Here is a 14769-nt window from a genome sequence, read left to right on the forward strand (position 1 = left end):
ATGTGGGTTTCTGACAACGATGTTGGGCTTGTTTTGAGAGTCATCCACCAGTAAAACTTGATCAAACCTGTTGCATCCTGAAGCAATTAAACAAAATAGAGTTATGGCTGCTGTAACCTAATCACAAGCAAAAACATGTAGGTGAGCTGTAATTATCAAGGGTTCTGCTATCTGATAACATTCACAGCAAATAGAAAATTAAAAGACTTAAACCAGAATCAAATGAGTGGAAGCTTTTTCTTTTTTTTTGAATAACTGACTACTGACTTTTCCCTGGATTTGCATATAAATCTCATCTCCACCAGAGAATCTATCCTGAAGATTTTTCTTCACTGGATTTCGGGGACTGAATTTCTGTATTCTCCTTCAGCACTGGAAGTACTTGAGACCCAACCGATAAAATATCTGGAAAGGATGAGCGCAAGGGCTGGTTCATCAGGTATATGCCAAAGCTCGTCTGAAAAAAGCAAAATATTTATTAAGTGCAACCCATGTTAAAGTAATCAGATCTACAGAGGATCTCACAACACAGATATGTTTAGAAAAACAATATTGCCTTCAGAATAAGAAGGTATGTACTATCTCCATGTAATTAAAAACATTTCTAACTAATTAACTATAATAGACTGGTAAACAAAAGCTAGCCCCATGCTACTCAAGAAAAATACCTTAAGTAAGTGGATAAATAACATAGTATTTCATGATGAGTTCCCTAGTATCATATATGTAATTTACACTCCCTCACAGTCTTGTCATTTAATGAGTGTTCTGGCTTCTTGACAAATACAGTTAATGCATTATCACAAACAAAGGCTAGGCAGCACGAGAATGAAGGTATGTTCAAACAGTAAGGAAGTCTTGCATCTTCTACCATGAATTATTCGCTTTGTTAACAGAACTTTGTTCTACCTAGCCTTTGTGAATTTCCCTTCATTTGTTTTTATGAACATTTCAGTATATTTTACAGAAAATATTCAGAAAGTTTGCTTTATTAGGACTACCACTTGCTATATGTCATTACCTGTGAAGTCATCCTACATAAATATTAGAAATACTTAGCTATGTGTCCTTGTGATACTGAACAATAAAGAAAAGAGGAACAGAATAACCACTTCACCCACCGACCATACAACCCTCACAGGCACCGAAAACTTGATCTGAGTGTCTGAACTCTTATGTGTTGTCTTAATCTTCAGCGCGTTGAATGTTACAGTTGTAGTTGTGAACAGCTGGGTGCGATCTGGAAATGTCACAGGAAGAGACTGGTGTGTATTTGTGGTTTTGTTTTCCAACAGTGGAGAATTTAGAAATGTGCAAGAAACAGACTTGCAATCTCATGATAATATTTTCCAAATGATTAGATAATAGTTAATTAAATAAATATGTAAAGTAAGAAATAAAAGAATGCTGAAGACCATGTCAAATTGGTAATTGATTTGTGGACTTCAGAACATCTTTGTTCTTCAAACTGAGCACTTTGGAAATCCAAAACTAATTTTCTTGTCTCTTTTTACAGGTTTCAATAAAAAGTATTTTGTTTTGGTAGGCTACAGCCAAAATATACCAGTCACTCTAAAGTCTAAAGTGAATAAATAAGCAAATGAAATTCATTCGGTATTTCTGAATAAAAAAAAGATTTTTAAAACAAAACTCTATTCTCCTCCATTTCCTGATTACATTTACTGCCATTGTTCAGATCAATGATCCTGAAATTGAAGGAATTACATTTACAGCAGGCTTAGAAAAATATAGGTAAAAAGAATCGCAGTAAATTAAAAAAAAATACCATTAGCTGAATTTAAGGGAGCGTACTTGACAGACTAAATATGAAGGCAGTATGTTTTCTTCTGTTCTTGCACTGTATAATTAAACAAAGATATAGTAACGAGGTAACAAGAAATAGCTTTTTAGCCTTTGGAGAATTAGTGAGAGGTAACACTGAGACCTACTCCCAAGCAAGAGAGATGCTGTGAAGCAGAGATCAATCCAAACATGGCCTCAGACTCTGAATTTGGATCTTTCTGTTTCATTTGTAATCCTAAACATTCAAAAGAAAACCAGCTCCTAAGCAGAATTTTTTTGGCTACTTCTGGTATTCTTTCACCTCACTGGCATTTCACACATATTGGGTATGAGTTGGACCTGATCAGGCCTATCTTATTAATGACACTTTTTGGACACCTGTGACCATCACGGTGTCAACACTGGTGGACACAAGGTAGATCCTTATGGTCAGTGTTCTAGTATTTAATGCTGAGGAATGACTGCAGCACAGTATGATCCCAGTCCTTTAGCACAGTGACTGTTAGATCAACTACGATGCTAAACTGGTAAGTTAGCGTTTCATTTAAAATATTAAAGTACACAATATTATTTTTCCATTCTTGCTTTTCTCTTATTTATTGACAAGCTGTGGTTCTCTATTGGCATAAATGATGGGATTTTCAGCCTTGTAGTTAATAACTTGGATTTACTTCCCATACTCTAGCGCAAAAATGACAGTTGCCATAAATTTGTTGCTTTAAAAAATCAGGCAATCATAAAACAAACATTGTAAAACGAATTTTATAACTTATCAGTACAAATGAACTTATTTGATACATGAGAAGTTTTTATTTATATTTACTGCATTGACATCTTGATTCATCTTAAAACGAGACTAAAATAAATCTGGGCAGATTGTTCACTGTGGAGAATTTAATTTAACGATTTTTCTATTTTTGTGAATCATTTTGCAAGATTTTTTTTCTTAAAGCACTTTAAACCATTCAGAATTATTTAAGAAAAGGCATGTGTGAATACATTGTATCTTTGGGAGTTCTCAAATGCAGTTGTAATAGTGGTCCTTAATATTTCCCTACTCTGACTGGGTATCTAAAGTAGCATAGTATTTTGCTCAGGGCTGAGACTGACTGATGCCTAAGGAGTTTTCAAGATGATGGTATACTAATAGTAAATATATATTTTAGTACTAACACCTGCTTGGAATTGCTGACCTCTTTCTTTTATGAATGTCCTTAAGACTGAAATTTAGCTTGTGATTACCAGAAGTGGATTTAATATCTTTTAAGTAAATTTCCTTTTCAGCAAATACAGATAATAGCAAACTCCCCTCCCACCCCAAGCAACCACAAAAGCTGTGCATCCTGCCATTTCAGCTCTGTTTCAGGAGAAAGATAAAATGTAGAAATTGGCCCTTCTGACATTTCACTGTGGAAAAAATGAGGCTTTCAGATGCAGAGTCTACAGCCTGCAGAGTTATTACAATGAACTGCATAATCTCTCTCTCTGCTATTGCTACCTTTTCCCGACTTCAAGGGCATTTTATTCTGCATATAACCTCCCCAGAACACACCAAGAACTGGGCAGGGAGCACTGGACTGTGAGTTCTGTGGTTTTATCTGCTTGGTTTTCTGATGGCAGTAGGGGCTCTTCCCATCGCTTTTAAATTTCACAGGGGCAGAAAACATAAAGCTTCTTGATTAGTAAAAAGCACAACACTTCACTGCTGGGAGAAATAGATAAAACATTCTTGCCAACAGTGAATCATATGATAGTCATCACACTCACTTAAAGGAGGAGCCATAAAATGCTGTCATTCTTGCATGTTGTTTCAAGCACATTTACTGGATCAACAGTAACATGCACTGCTTAGATATTCCCTGACAGAGAAATATCCTGGGTGCAGTATCTGCTTTTGTAGGATAGAAACCTGAGGTGCTACGTCTGACAAAGGCTGAGATGAGATGCCTTCAAGCTACAGCTCCTAAACAATAAGTTAATTCAGACTAGCCCTTGGTAGGGAAAATGCCCTGCTAGAATGTGTAATAAGCAGATAAGTGATACTGCATGCTTAAACTTAGCTTTGAAGGGATGAGTTGTGGATTTTGCCCCTGGATGTAGCTCTCAGCTGCCTGCTCTCAATCTACCTGTTCACGACTGCTCATTTTATTCATACAATAACACCACCTCTCTCTCATGCAAAGGTCTGGGAGATGCAATTATTAAAGCCAAATTTTTTTTTTAACATAAGGATGTTTTAGTAGTTCTGGATTCACTAAAACTTAATAGTAAAGCCTTACAAAATAGAAGAGTGGAAGTACTCACTTTCAACATGCTGATTTTTCATATTGGAAAAAAGGAAAACTTTTAACTTGGTATCAAAACCCTCACCTTGTTCTATTGAAAATATATGGACAGGAGCATGTTCTCCTAAGAACTGACTTTCCTTTGCTCTACCTTAAATAAATGCGCTTTCCAGTTCAGCCACCAATGAAAAAAAAGAGAACCATACTATTTCAGAGGTCTGTTAATTACATCAATCACTGCAAATGTTCCAAGTCTTTGGATGAAAAGCATTGCACAGTGTAAAGCCCTGCATTACTATGAAAATGATGATAATGATGCATCAGATAAGAGAAGTCATTTGCTATCCTTGCTAACGTTTCAGTAAGCAATCCAAAGGCACGGCGTCTAATTCTGCAGGGAAAGCAGCTCTCCCAAGGCACAATGAGACCCATAAAGGAGGATCAACAGCCCGCAGGAAAAAACACAAGCCTTTCAGTGTATGGGCATGTGCAAACATAATGGATTTCCCTTGATGTACCGCTATCCATACATTTATGCTGGGGCAGACTGCTAATGCAACTCCCTTTGCTACCTTGACAACAAGTCCCAGCCTATAGCACTGCTGCAAATCTACCCACAGGGCTTTGGCTATTGTTAAACTGCATCTGCAAAACACAGAAGATGGGCAAGAATTCAATGTTCTCTCCTTTCTGTCTGTATGTTCTGCATCAGGTGGTGACGCATGTGAAACAGCGTGTGGCTATTTTTATGCTATTTGCTTAATGTAGTTATCCAGTCTTTCGTAGTCTCCTGCAGTAACGGAGAGAGCTCTGTCACAGAAGGAGGGCTCATTTTTCCCTTTCAGTCAAAAATTACAGAAGGAATCCTTAATGAGCGTTCCTTCAGAACTGATGGTAACAGAGCTCAAGTTCGCTTTGTAGAGGTGTTTGCATTTTATTTCAAACAGTGTGATAAAAGGTTTCATAAAAAGTACCTGGCTAGGCTTCAGCACCCTGCTTTACATTTATCAGGAAACATGCAAATTGCTTGTGTGGCTAATTACAGTAGCTGGTTCTGACTTTCAGCTGCAATCCATCTATGCAAAGCCTCAATCTTTCAACTCAGAGCACCGGGTTCTCAGAGTCTCAGAGGGATGGAGAAAAATATGATTTCAGAAATAAATATCGAACCACCTCGCACAAGCCTTACTTTATTTAGCTCATTATTGAAGTTCATTGGCAGTGCTGTCATTTGGGCTACCAGTCTGATAAAGTTCGTTATATTTTTCCAGCTGGTGTTCTTGGAAGAACAGAGAAAAATGGTAAATATTGACATCTGGTTCTCTTGTTAGGCATTCAGGATTTGCTATCCAATTGTAGGTGCAGTATCTTTAATGTTTTGGAAATCAAGCAACTACAATAGTCTTTAAAAAGTACCAGTTCCCTTGTACTGGGAAATTAGCTCAAATCTTATTTTCCTGCATTTGTTTTTTGTAGTTCAAATCCCATTATTGACAGCTGGGAACAAACACTGCTAAATTCCTTCACCGAATCTGTATCTGATAAAAAAGAAAATGAAGCCTATTAGATGACTCCTTAACAGAAAAGCGCATGCTAGAGACATGAGTCACCAAAGGATTAGCTCTGCAATTTAACACAGTCACATGAACTCGGTGTTCTTTCTCTCTCCACCGTGAACTGTGAAAGGTTTGGATCAATGTCCCCTCCGAGGTCTGCTTAGCACACTGAAGATGCCATAGTCCTTGGGTGCTACTCACTGACAACCAGCTGGTGACCATCACCCCACAGATGACTTGCAGGAGGGATGATGGGCTCTGAGGTCTTCTCAGATCAGTTCAGGCAAAACTACCAGTTTGAACTATCTCTTTCAGCTGTCACACTGATCCAGAGAACCTGGCCTTGTGCAGAGCAGGGCATGCTCACAAGATCTCATCTGCCAGCAGCGCTGAAAGCTGGGAAAAACGACAAGAAGCTGAAGGCCAGTTCTTTGCAGCATGAATATCGCTGAGCAGCTGAGGGAAGCAGAGCACTCCCCCGCTGTGAATAGCAGCACTGTGCTCTGCAGTGCCTCGCCTTGCCACCCGTCTTTTATCTGGTGCCAGCTTGTTCTCAAGAGGCTGGATTGCTCTCCTTGCCTTAGTTCTGTTTGAACGAGTTACTTGGTTCTTGGAGCACTTGTATCAAGAAAATCTTTGCGTTGCTGAGTTAATCAGAATGAAAGAGAAGTTCATCTTTGCTGTGGGAAACATACAGCATTGCCTCTTCTGAGAATCTGTGTCTGTCCCCAGTAAGGTTTTGTTGCCTTTGTTGTCCCTGATTACAGAGTGCTCTCCCTCTACAGGATTCGAGTCATAATCCAGGTAAAACCCACATGGGTAGAGGAAGTCCTCCACATACCACTCCCCACGTGGCAGCTGGGCAGCGTCCCTGCCCAGAGTGCCAGAACTCATTCTAAAGTGTCCCAGATGTTCCGGCTGTGGCTCCATTACCTGGAGAGGGCTCTTGTCCTCAGGCTACACACGACAGCCAGGAGCTCGTCTCACAAAGGCACATGTGCTGTGGTGATCTGGATGCCAGGGCCTGCTGTGCAACTCCAAGTCATCTCAGGTCAGCGGGAAGCTGTGCCTAGACAGCTGGCCCCTGCCTGCTCGCCTCTCCCTCGTCTCACTCTGCACCAGGCGGCTGGCTCCGAGATGGAGCTGGCGGAGCTATTCACCAAGGATAACATTCATTGAAAATGTAGCCTTTTGTTTGCTTAATGAGTCACTGAGACGAATCAATTTTTTATTTTTTTTTCCAAACACAGAATGCATTATTTGTAACTCGTTTGTACATTGTTTGGGTGAATAATTTTCAACCTATTTGTTATTGCTCTGCCTCTGTGCTGTGCCCAGTCTCTGGTGTTTCACTGGTATTTGCGAGGCTTCTGAGCCCTGACTGGCTAATGAACTTTTACAACACAAATTTAACGAACAGGAAGCAATGAATTTAGAGTCAGGATTTTCAGCTAAATAAATACTTGTAAGCAGATCTGTGAAGCTTTTGGGATGCCAAACTGTCTAGCCATCGTCTGAGCACTCTCAATTCCAAGAAGCAATGCAACCTTAGGAAGCAGAAGGACTCCAAATGAACGCCTGTATTTCACACTTATTCTCCAGTCGCTTTCTTAATCAATTACTCTCCCCTTTGACTATACTCACATCTGCTCTGTTTTTCCTGCTAAGTAGTTTCTCACAGTAAGAATAAAGTTTAGTCTTATAAGCTACCTGTATCATTTCAAACACTTTTATTTTTCTGCAGATTTCTCTTCTTGAATGACATCAGAGCATCAGCTCGTGTTTTCCAAGACCAAAACAAACACATTGTAAAGCAGTACATACTGAATAAAAGCAAGCACGGTAAAAAATAACGTATATTAATAGTCAATTTCTGAATAAAAAAATGTGTTGAGCATTTTATGGAAATAAAGCATGTCATATCTGGGTTGTAAGTGCATGTTCTTTTTTACTGAAAAAACAAATGGTAATGATTAGCATAACAACTTAATTATGAATATTCTCTCAGCAGATGTTTCACCATGCATGTAACGAAGTCACCACATCTTTCTATACAGCTATTTTGGAGTACTGTACTGACCTTTTTACCTCTGGTAGCAGACAAAGACTGCAGAAATTCTTTGTTTCGTTCCCCGGACTGTTGATCAATGCAGATTATTTGACATCTGCTACACGGACCCACCACCTGAAATTTCAGTTAAAGAAAGTTTACAGCTGTATATCACAGCAGTACAACACAGAACAGTACAAGCTTCTGACCATCATAATATCTTAAAAACATATATTTCACATTCTTTCCCTATGGTCTTTTATGCTTTAATTATGTGAAAGGTCAGGACTGTTCACCTAATGTAGGTACATTTTCAAAGGATCTACTTGCAAAGGTCTTACTGATCTTTTTTAATTCACTTTTCTTTTTTCAGGAAAACTTTCCCAGAGACAGAATCTGAGAAATCAGAAAGATTTACATATTTGTATTTCCTGATGGCTTCACTTCATCTACAGGCTGGCAGGGCTACTTGCCCAAAGGTGAACTGAATAGAAAATTAAGCTAGTGCCTCAGGATTTAACCCAAGGAGGATCTTCTTGGAGTTAAACTGACAGGATTTAGTTTACAGTGTTTCAGTGCTGCTGAAATACACAATATCCCCATTTTTTCTTACAGGCATAGCACCTGTAGATAATCAGAATGCAAGACGTGAATTTTCACAAGTTTCTATAATCAGAAGGAATAATGAGATCCTCTAATATCACATAGAGCATGATTCTTAAAGTTGAATCTTGTTTGAACTAGAGTGTATTTCTAGGGAAAAAACCTACAGTGAATTTCCTCTTACTTTTTAAAGCATTACAATTAAGAAGGAAGACATATTCCAGTTTCCCTTAATACTGTAGCCCTAACTTTAGCAAAGCTGTATGCTAGAGAAGCTAACTATCTTAACAGTATCTCAATATACACATTCTACTTTTGTAAAATGCATCATAAATCCTGACACTGCAAACATTTTTATATGCTTATCTGAAGTGCTATTTCAGTGCCTTAAGATACATCTAGAACTGCTTTTACAACTCTTCAGTGTAATCATCAAACCCATACATTCGGCTCAGCTTTTTCAGAAGATGATTTTCCACAGTTTTAATATTTTATTAAAAGAAAAAGAAAACAAGACAGAGAAGGAAATAGTTTTCCCTGCTCTGCTTTGTTCAACAGCTTCTTCTAGTATTTTCCTGGCATCAAGTACCATTAACATAATTTCTACTGTTACTACACCAGTATTTGAATAAGGACCTAGCAGAGACTGGAAAGGACAATGCAAGCCGCATAAGCCTTTCTACTTTCAGCTTGCATTCCTAAAGTATTTCAATGCTAGAAACAGGAATGCCTTTTTATTCTGTAGTTTTATAGTATCTTCCACAACAGGGTCCTGAGCTGAGATCTCTTAACAGCCTCCAACAAGCAATATACTAAGGATTTTGTCCTCATCTCCTACCTAATTTCTGTAACTTATACTACAGCTTACTGATCAAAGTACACATAAGAAGAGAGCACATGTCATAATCTCTACCCTTACTGAAACATGGCCTCTCCATTTCTTACAGTATGCTGACCAGAAAGAAATAGGAGTGATGTCTATCATGCTTCTAGATCCAACCTTAGCACTTTTGCTATTCACACCTTCGTTATCATTCCTAAGAAAACAATTAATAAGCCACTTTCACATCCTAGTCAATGTATTTTCAAATACATATTTCATATCTAAGGACCACACAAATCAAATAGAGCATGTAATACATGTATGCACCATTCCCTTAGGTTTCATGTGTAGCTTCTTCATGGATCCTTTGTTGAAGTTTTTCTCAAAAGAATGTATTTGCCAACAAAGTCTAACTCTTCAGCATCTCCCCTACAGTACAAAGCATATTATGTTGTTAGCTATGGTACGGAGCATAACATACAAAAAAACCCTACCAGGCTAGACTTGGTAACATGTCTTGAATGGACATTAAGTCAAAATGTATACAACAGAGGGCAGTGATCATTCACTTGTACTCATGTCCAGTCTTTTGGCAGTCAGTTGCTTGATGCCCAGCAATTCAAGGTTACATTGGGACTATTATGGTTAACAGCAACCAGTATTCTCTCGTGACATGCTGGCTAAATATTTGCTGCAAACTGCCTCAAAACAGTGATTATTCTTCTGCTCAGTTGGACAGAGGTGGGAAATTTTATAAATGGTGAAATTAAAAAAAAAAAGGTGTGGAGAACTACGTCAAAACCTCTCAATTACATTGAGGCATGTTTGCCACAGGTCACAGCATGTTTGATTTTTTTATACACTTCCTAAATTTCATCTGCACAAACTGTGCCGGCAATGTTCCAGTCAAAGCCTTGCAAAAATTGCTCTGTCTCCAGTGGTCAAAATACTTTGTGATAGACTGGGACTAGGATAAAGGAGATGTGTTAGCACCTGGAATCGCAGAGCACCTATTGAAACCTCAGCCCACTCTTCTTCTTCAAAGGACTCTGGTGCACTGATGACAATATTGGCACGGAAACGTCGGATTAATTCCTCTATTTCCAATGGCTCTTCCAATCTGTCTCACAGAGTTGACAAAGAAAAAAATAAGGTTTATTAACTAGTTCTGCCCTAGGTATTTGTGCTTTAAGAATCTAGTCGCTAATACGATTCAGTAAATGTTTCTCCAGAATAAACAGGATCAAGTTTTATTACAAAGGCTATGAAAATGGCACAAGGTATTTAACTATGATTTGTAAGCCTTTAACTATAAATTGTAATCCTTTGACTATAATTTGTAATCCTCTAGGTGGCTTCTTCAGAGATGTGACCTGGAGCTGTGAAGTAGGTATGAAAGCAGGTAGACAGGTGTGAGCAACGCATATGAGAAAATTCCTTATTAGTTATCATAGGTAAGGCTAATGGTAACAAACGAAAAGATCTTCGGAGTTAGCAATCATTTGACTCATTAAATGCTTCTAAAAAGAAAGCAAATAGAAGCTTACTCTGCACTTGCTGCAGTGGCAAAAGGGACAAAACCAGCAGATGCTGAAGTTGAGAAAGGCCAGTAAAGACATTTTATGAGAGAATGTATTTCTCATATTGTTATTATTTGCCTTTGGGATGCAGCAGATTGCACCAAATGATAGGTGTTTTTTAAAAAATTAATCTCTGTGTTGAAATATACTCCACCTCTTTATAAGCATTTGAACTGCCAGAGTGTAGATTTGTGTTAGCGTGGAGAACATATATGAGGCAGACAGAGCAGCAGACTGCATACAAATATCAGAAATCTGGCTGCATCTTTGAATTGTCATTCTTCACTCTCCTTCTAAATGAGAACCTGGCTAGTACCAGAAAAAAAGACAGCCTTAAAATTTGCAAGAGAGTTCTCTCAGTGTCATTGTTAGTGGGGAAGAGCATTTCTTTTGCATTAGCTATTATGGACATGAACAACTTCCGATACTCCATCAGCTGTGGTCTGACAACTTTGGGATATGATATCTTACAGCAGAGGCGGAAACCTGGGTAAGTAGTGAAAAGAGAAGTTTCTGTCCTGGAAAGAAAATATTTTTTAAAAGTAAGGGCATACAGTTTAAAACATGTTTTAATTAAAATGAGGAAAAACATGCAAAATCAAAGCACTGGGAAAACTGTTCACATCAAGCAGTCTTGGCAGGAGAGGCCTGTTAGGTAAAAACAAGAGCTTTATTTTATTTAAAATAGTCTGGATGATCTTCTTTAGCAGAGAAATGTGGATAAGGATAAACTGCCTGTGCAGACTTTCATTCAAACCACACAAGCCCGGCTCCACGGAGCCTTTGCTGTTCACGAGGGCTCCAGCAGCCTGGGGGTAGAAAGTGGGATGGGAAGCTGAAGAGCTACAGGTTTTCCCTCGAGATCTCACAAGCAATCCCATGGCTGAGACAGAATTCGTAATGATTGCAGGAGACAGGAGCCAACAGGAAGTGTAAACTATGCCGACACTCAAACAGACAGAGAGGAAAAGAGCAGTTAGTCATGAACAAGTTCAGTTATGCTGTTGTGCTTCCTAGCTGTGCTGTGGGCTCTTGGAGCTTGGACACCATGTAGCCTATAGTTTTGAATGCATTTTGTGACACATCAGTGCTTGCCAGCCCAGACAGTACTAGTGGGGGCATCAAAAGCCCCTGTAACCTCAGAGATGGGCTTGCAGTGTCCTGAGCCAGCTGCTGGAAACTATTTCTAGTTTCTAGTGTTTTATCCTTTGCTGCTGATTCCCCAAGACTGCAATGCCCCTACTCCTAGTCTCTCTGCCTTCAATATGCTCAGGCTCACCTCCAAAATACCTGTGCCTATCCCCAGCCTTCAGAACTGCTCCTGATTCTTGGCAGCATGTGTCTGAGTAAATGCCCATCATTTGCTTCCCTTTCAAAACATGCATCGGCTGGATGGAGTGACAGGCACCTTCATCCTGTAAATCTCAACCAGGATCTGTTGTGAAAAACAGTGTATTTTGCCAGAGTCAGCCTGGGTACTTTGGACTTTTCATGGTCCTGCAACTCAGAACACATTACATACATTTAACAGGCAAACTTGAAAATGAGTATTTGCATCTTCAGAGGTGGATCTCTAGCAAGAACATTTGAGCATAAGGCCAGGCCATGGGGATTTTTATGGAGGTGACCTGTAAAGGCAATACCAGAGACAGGTGTCTCCATGTACATTGAGCTCTCCAACAGTATGCTACCTTCTAATTTTTAATTAGATTGCTATTTCTGTTTTAGATCACCTCTCAAGAGCCAAGCACAAACTGGAAGATTAATTTTTACTTATAGAAGATACAAACAAAGAGAAATTATTAAAACTCAATTGAAGATTAAAATTGTTTTATAAATCTTAGCAGGTTTCCATTAAAAAAACCCAAACTCACATGCCTAGAAGCTAAATAATACTTTCTAAAAAAGAAAAACACTTAATAAAGACCCATATGTGCAGATTCTGGAAGGTACATTACACAGTTCGGTATTTGGAAAGTTCACACACCACGATTCAGTAACAGTGCAAAATGATGATGCCATGTATCTATGCTGAACTCATTTCCCCAGCACCCTGAGAGAGCACTGCATGGCAAAATAGGGAAGAGTTTTCCAACTTGTGCTGCAGAGTGGGACGGAAGACACTTCTACAGCATCATGGCAGCTCCAGTCACATCTGGAGTTTCCTCTGAAGAAAAGGAGATTACAAGCCTACTTGTACTGGAAGATATTAGGTGTAAAATCAGTGGATCTTCTGACATTGCATGTTGTACCAAAATTCCCTGTCCTCCTTCATCATCACTTGCTGCTTCCTCTGGTGCTTTACTCCTCTTCTTTGCATTCAGATCCCATGTCTGGAAGGTTCCTCACTGGGTCTCACCACAGAAGAAGTCCTGTATGAGTAAGGGATGTCTGCAAGTGTTGTTCTCCCAGGGAGATGTAAGTGTGCTGGATTTGTCTGGTGGAGCTTTGGTAACAGGGGAGGGGCTGCAGAGATGGCCCCTGTAAGGCACTGGGAGAAGCTTCCCTGGCTCCAAAAAACAGTCAGACTGGTTTCTGGCCAGGTTGGACCTGAATTGGGCCAGGGCTGAGCCAAGCAGCACCTATGCGAATGCCCTATTTAAGGAGGGAACAAAGGACCCCAAACTGGGCTGGACTTGTAGTGAGAAGAGGGGGAGGCAGCGGACTAGCGGGCTGGCTGCCCATGCTGAGCTGCCTCCACTCAACTGGAGATGGCCACGGCAGCGTGGCTTGGAGAATGACGAAGTGCCCCGCTCCTGGAGCATCCGCTGGGTGGAGTTCATCCTGCTGGGATTGTGGAGGTTTGTCGGGCCAGTTGGGCTCAGCACGGCTGCAGTGGAGAGGACTGAGACCTGAGAGAAATGGCCACACAGACACCAGGTCAGTGAAGATGGAGCAGGAAGAGGTGTGTCAGAGCTGAGATTCCCCTGCAGCCTGTGGTGATTAATGGTGGAGCCCATGGGGAACCCCATGCCGGACCAGAGATGCCTGTGCCTGAAGGAGGTTGTAGAGAATTGTCTCAGTGGCAAAGGACACTCCACCCTGCTGGAGGCTGACAGTGGAGCTGAGCTGCATCTGCAGTTTGTGGGAAGGGACCCCACACCAGAGCAGATGGCTGCACCCTAAGAAGCCGTGACTCTGTGGGGAAAGCCTGTGCTGGAGCAATCTGATGCGTAAGGATTGCATCCTGCAGGAAGGACTCATGCTGGAGAAGTTCATGGAGGATTGTTTCCTGTGAGGAGGAACTCCAAGCTGGAGCAGAGAAAGAGTGTAAGGAGTCCCCACCTGAAGAGGAAGGAGTGGCAGAAACCACATGTGATGAACTGACCTGCAACTCTCATTCTCTGTCCCTCTGTGCTGCTGGAGAGAAGAGGAGGTAGAGCCTGGAAGAACGGACAGGTGGGGGAAGGTGTTTTGAGATCTGGCTTTGTTTCTGGTTATCCTCTCTGAAGTGACTGTTCACGAATTAAATTGGTTTTGTCCCCAAGCCAAGTCTGTTTGCCAGGGACCATGGTTGGTGGGTGATCCCTCCCTGTTCTTATCTCGACTCTCAGGCCTTTTGTTACATTTTTCTCCTCTCCACCCCACTGGGGTGGGGGGACGGTGGTGGGAGAGAAGACTGACCAGCTGCGTGGTAGCTTAGCTGCCGACTGGGCTAAACCAGCACACTAACTAAGCCAGTCAAGCCTCAAAAGAAGGCATTGACTATCACTGGGAATGGGTAGTGAAAGCGGCTGAGAGACAGACTGATTCAAACCTTTTCCAGGCATTTTTCCCAGAGGAGCACTGCCATGATATGCTACAATTGCCCAACTGTCTTCTCCTAAAGAAAGAAACCCTTAGGCCATGCAAGCTCCAGTGGTCTGCAGTGATGTTTCATTCAGTCACTGGTTTTAAATTCTGAAGCTATATACGTATCCTCCCACAGCTATATACATATATATATGTGTGTATATATATATTCCTCCTCTACTTAAAACAGGACTTTTCAGTGCCAGGAGCATGTTCGGTGAGTGACTGAGAGGAGAGAAGATGATTAGATGATTTCAAGCAGAGGCAGGGAAGTTTG

The 14769-nt window shown here is 40.6% G+C and overlaps 1 protein-coding gene across 1 annotated transcript in view; it reads right to left on the reverse strand.

Annotated features, from left to right (window-relative positions):
- Window positions 1-310: 310 nt before the first annotated feature.
- Window positions 311-14769, reverse strand: part of MOCOS (molybdenum cofactor sulfurase) — a 242093-nt gene continuing 227634 nt past the window's right edge. Inside the window, exons 13-15 of the mRNA XM_086609116.1 lie at window positions 10114-10240; window positions 7725-7829; window positions 311-457 (exon numbers count right to left, since the gene is read on the reverse strand). Of these exons, the coding sequence (XP_086465242.1) occupies window positions 311-457; window positions 7725-7829; window positions 10114-10240 (379 nt within the window). The remainder of the gene's footprint in view (window positions 458-7724; window positions 7830-10113; window positions 10241-14769) is intronic.

The sequence above is a fragment of the Tauraco erythrolophus genome, chromosome 3 (assembly GCF_009769465.1).
Source record: "Tauraco erythrolophus isolate bTauEry1 chromosome 3, bTauEry1.pri, whole genome shotgun sequence".
Classification (NCBI taxonomy): domain Eukaryota; kingdom Metazoa; phylum Chordata; class Aves; order Musophagiformes; family Musophagidae; genus Tauraco; species Tauraco erythrolophus.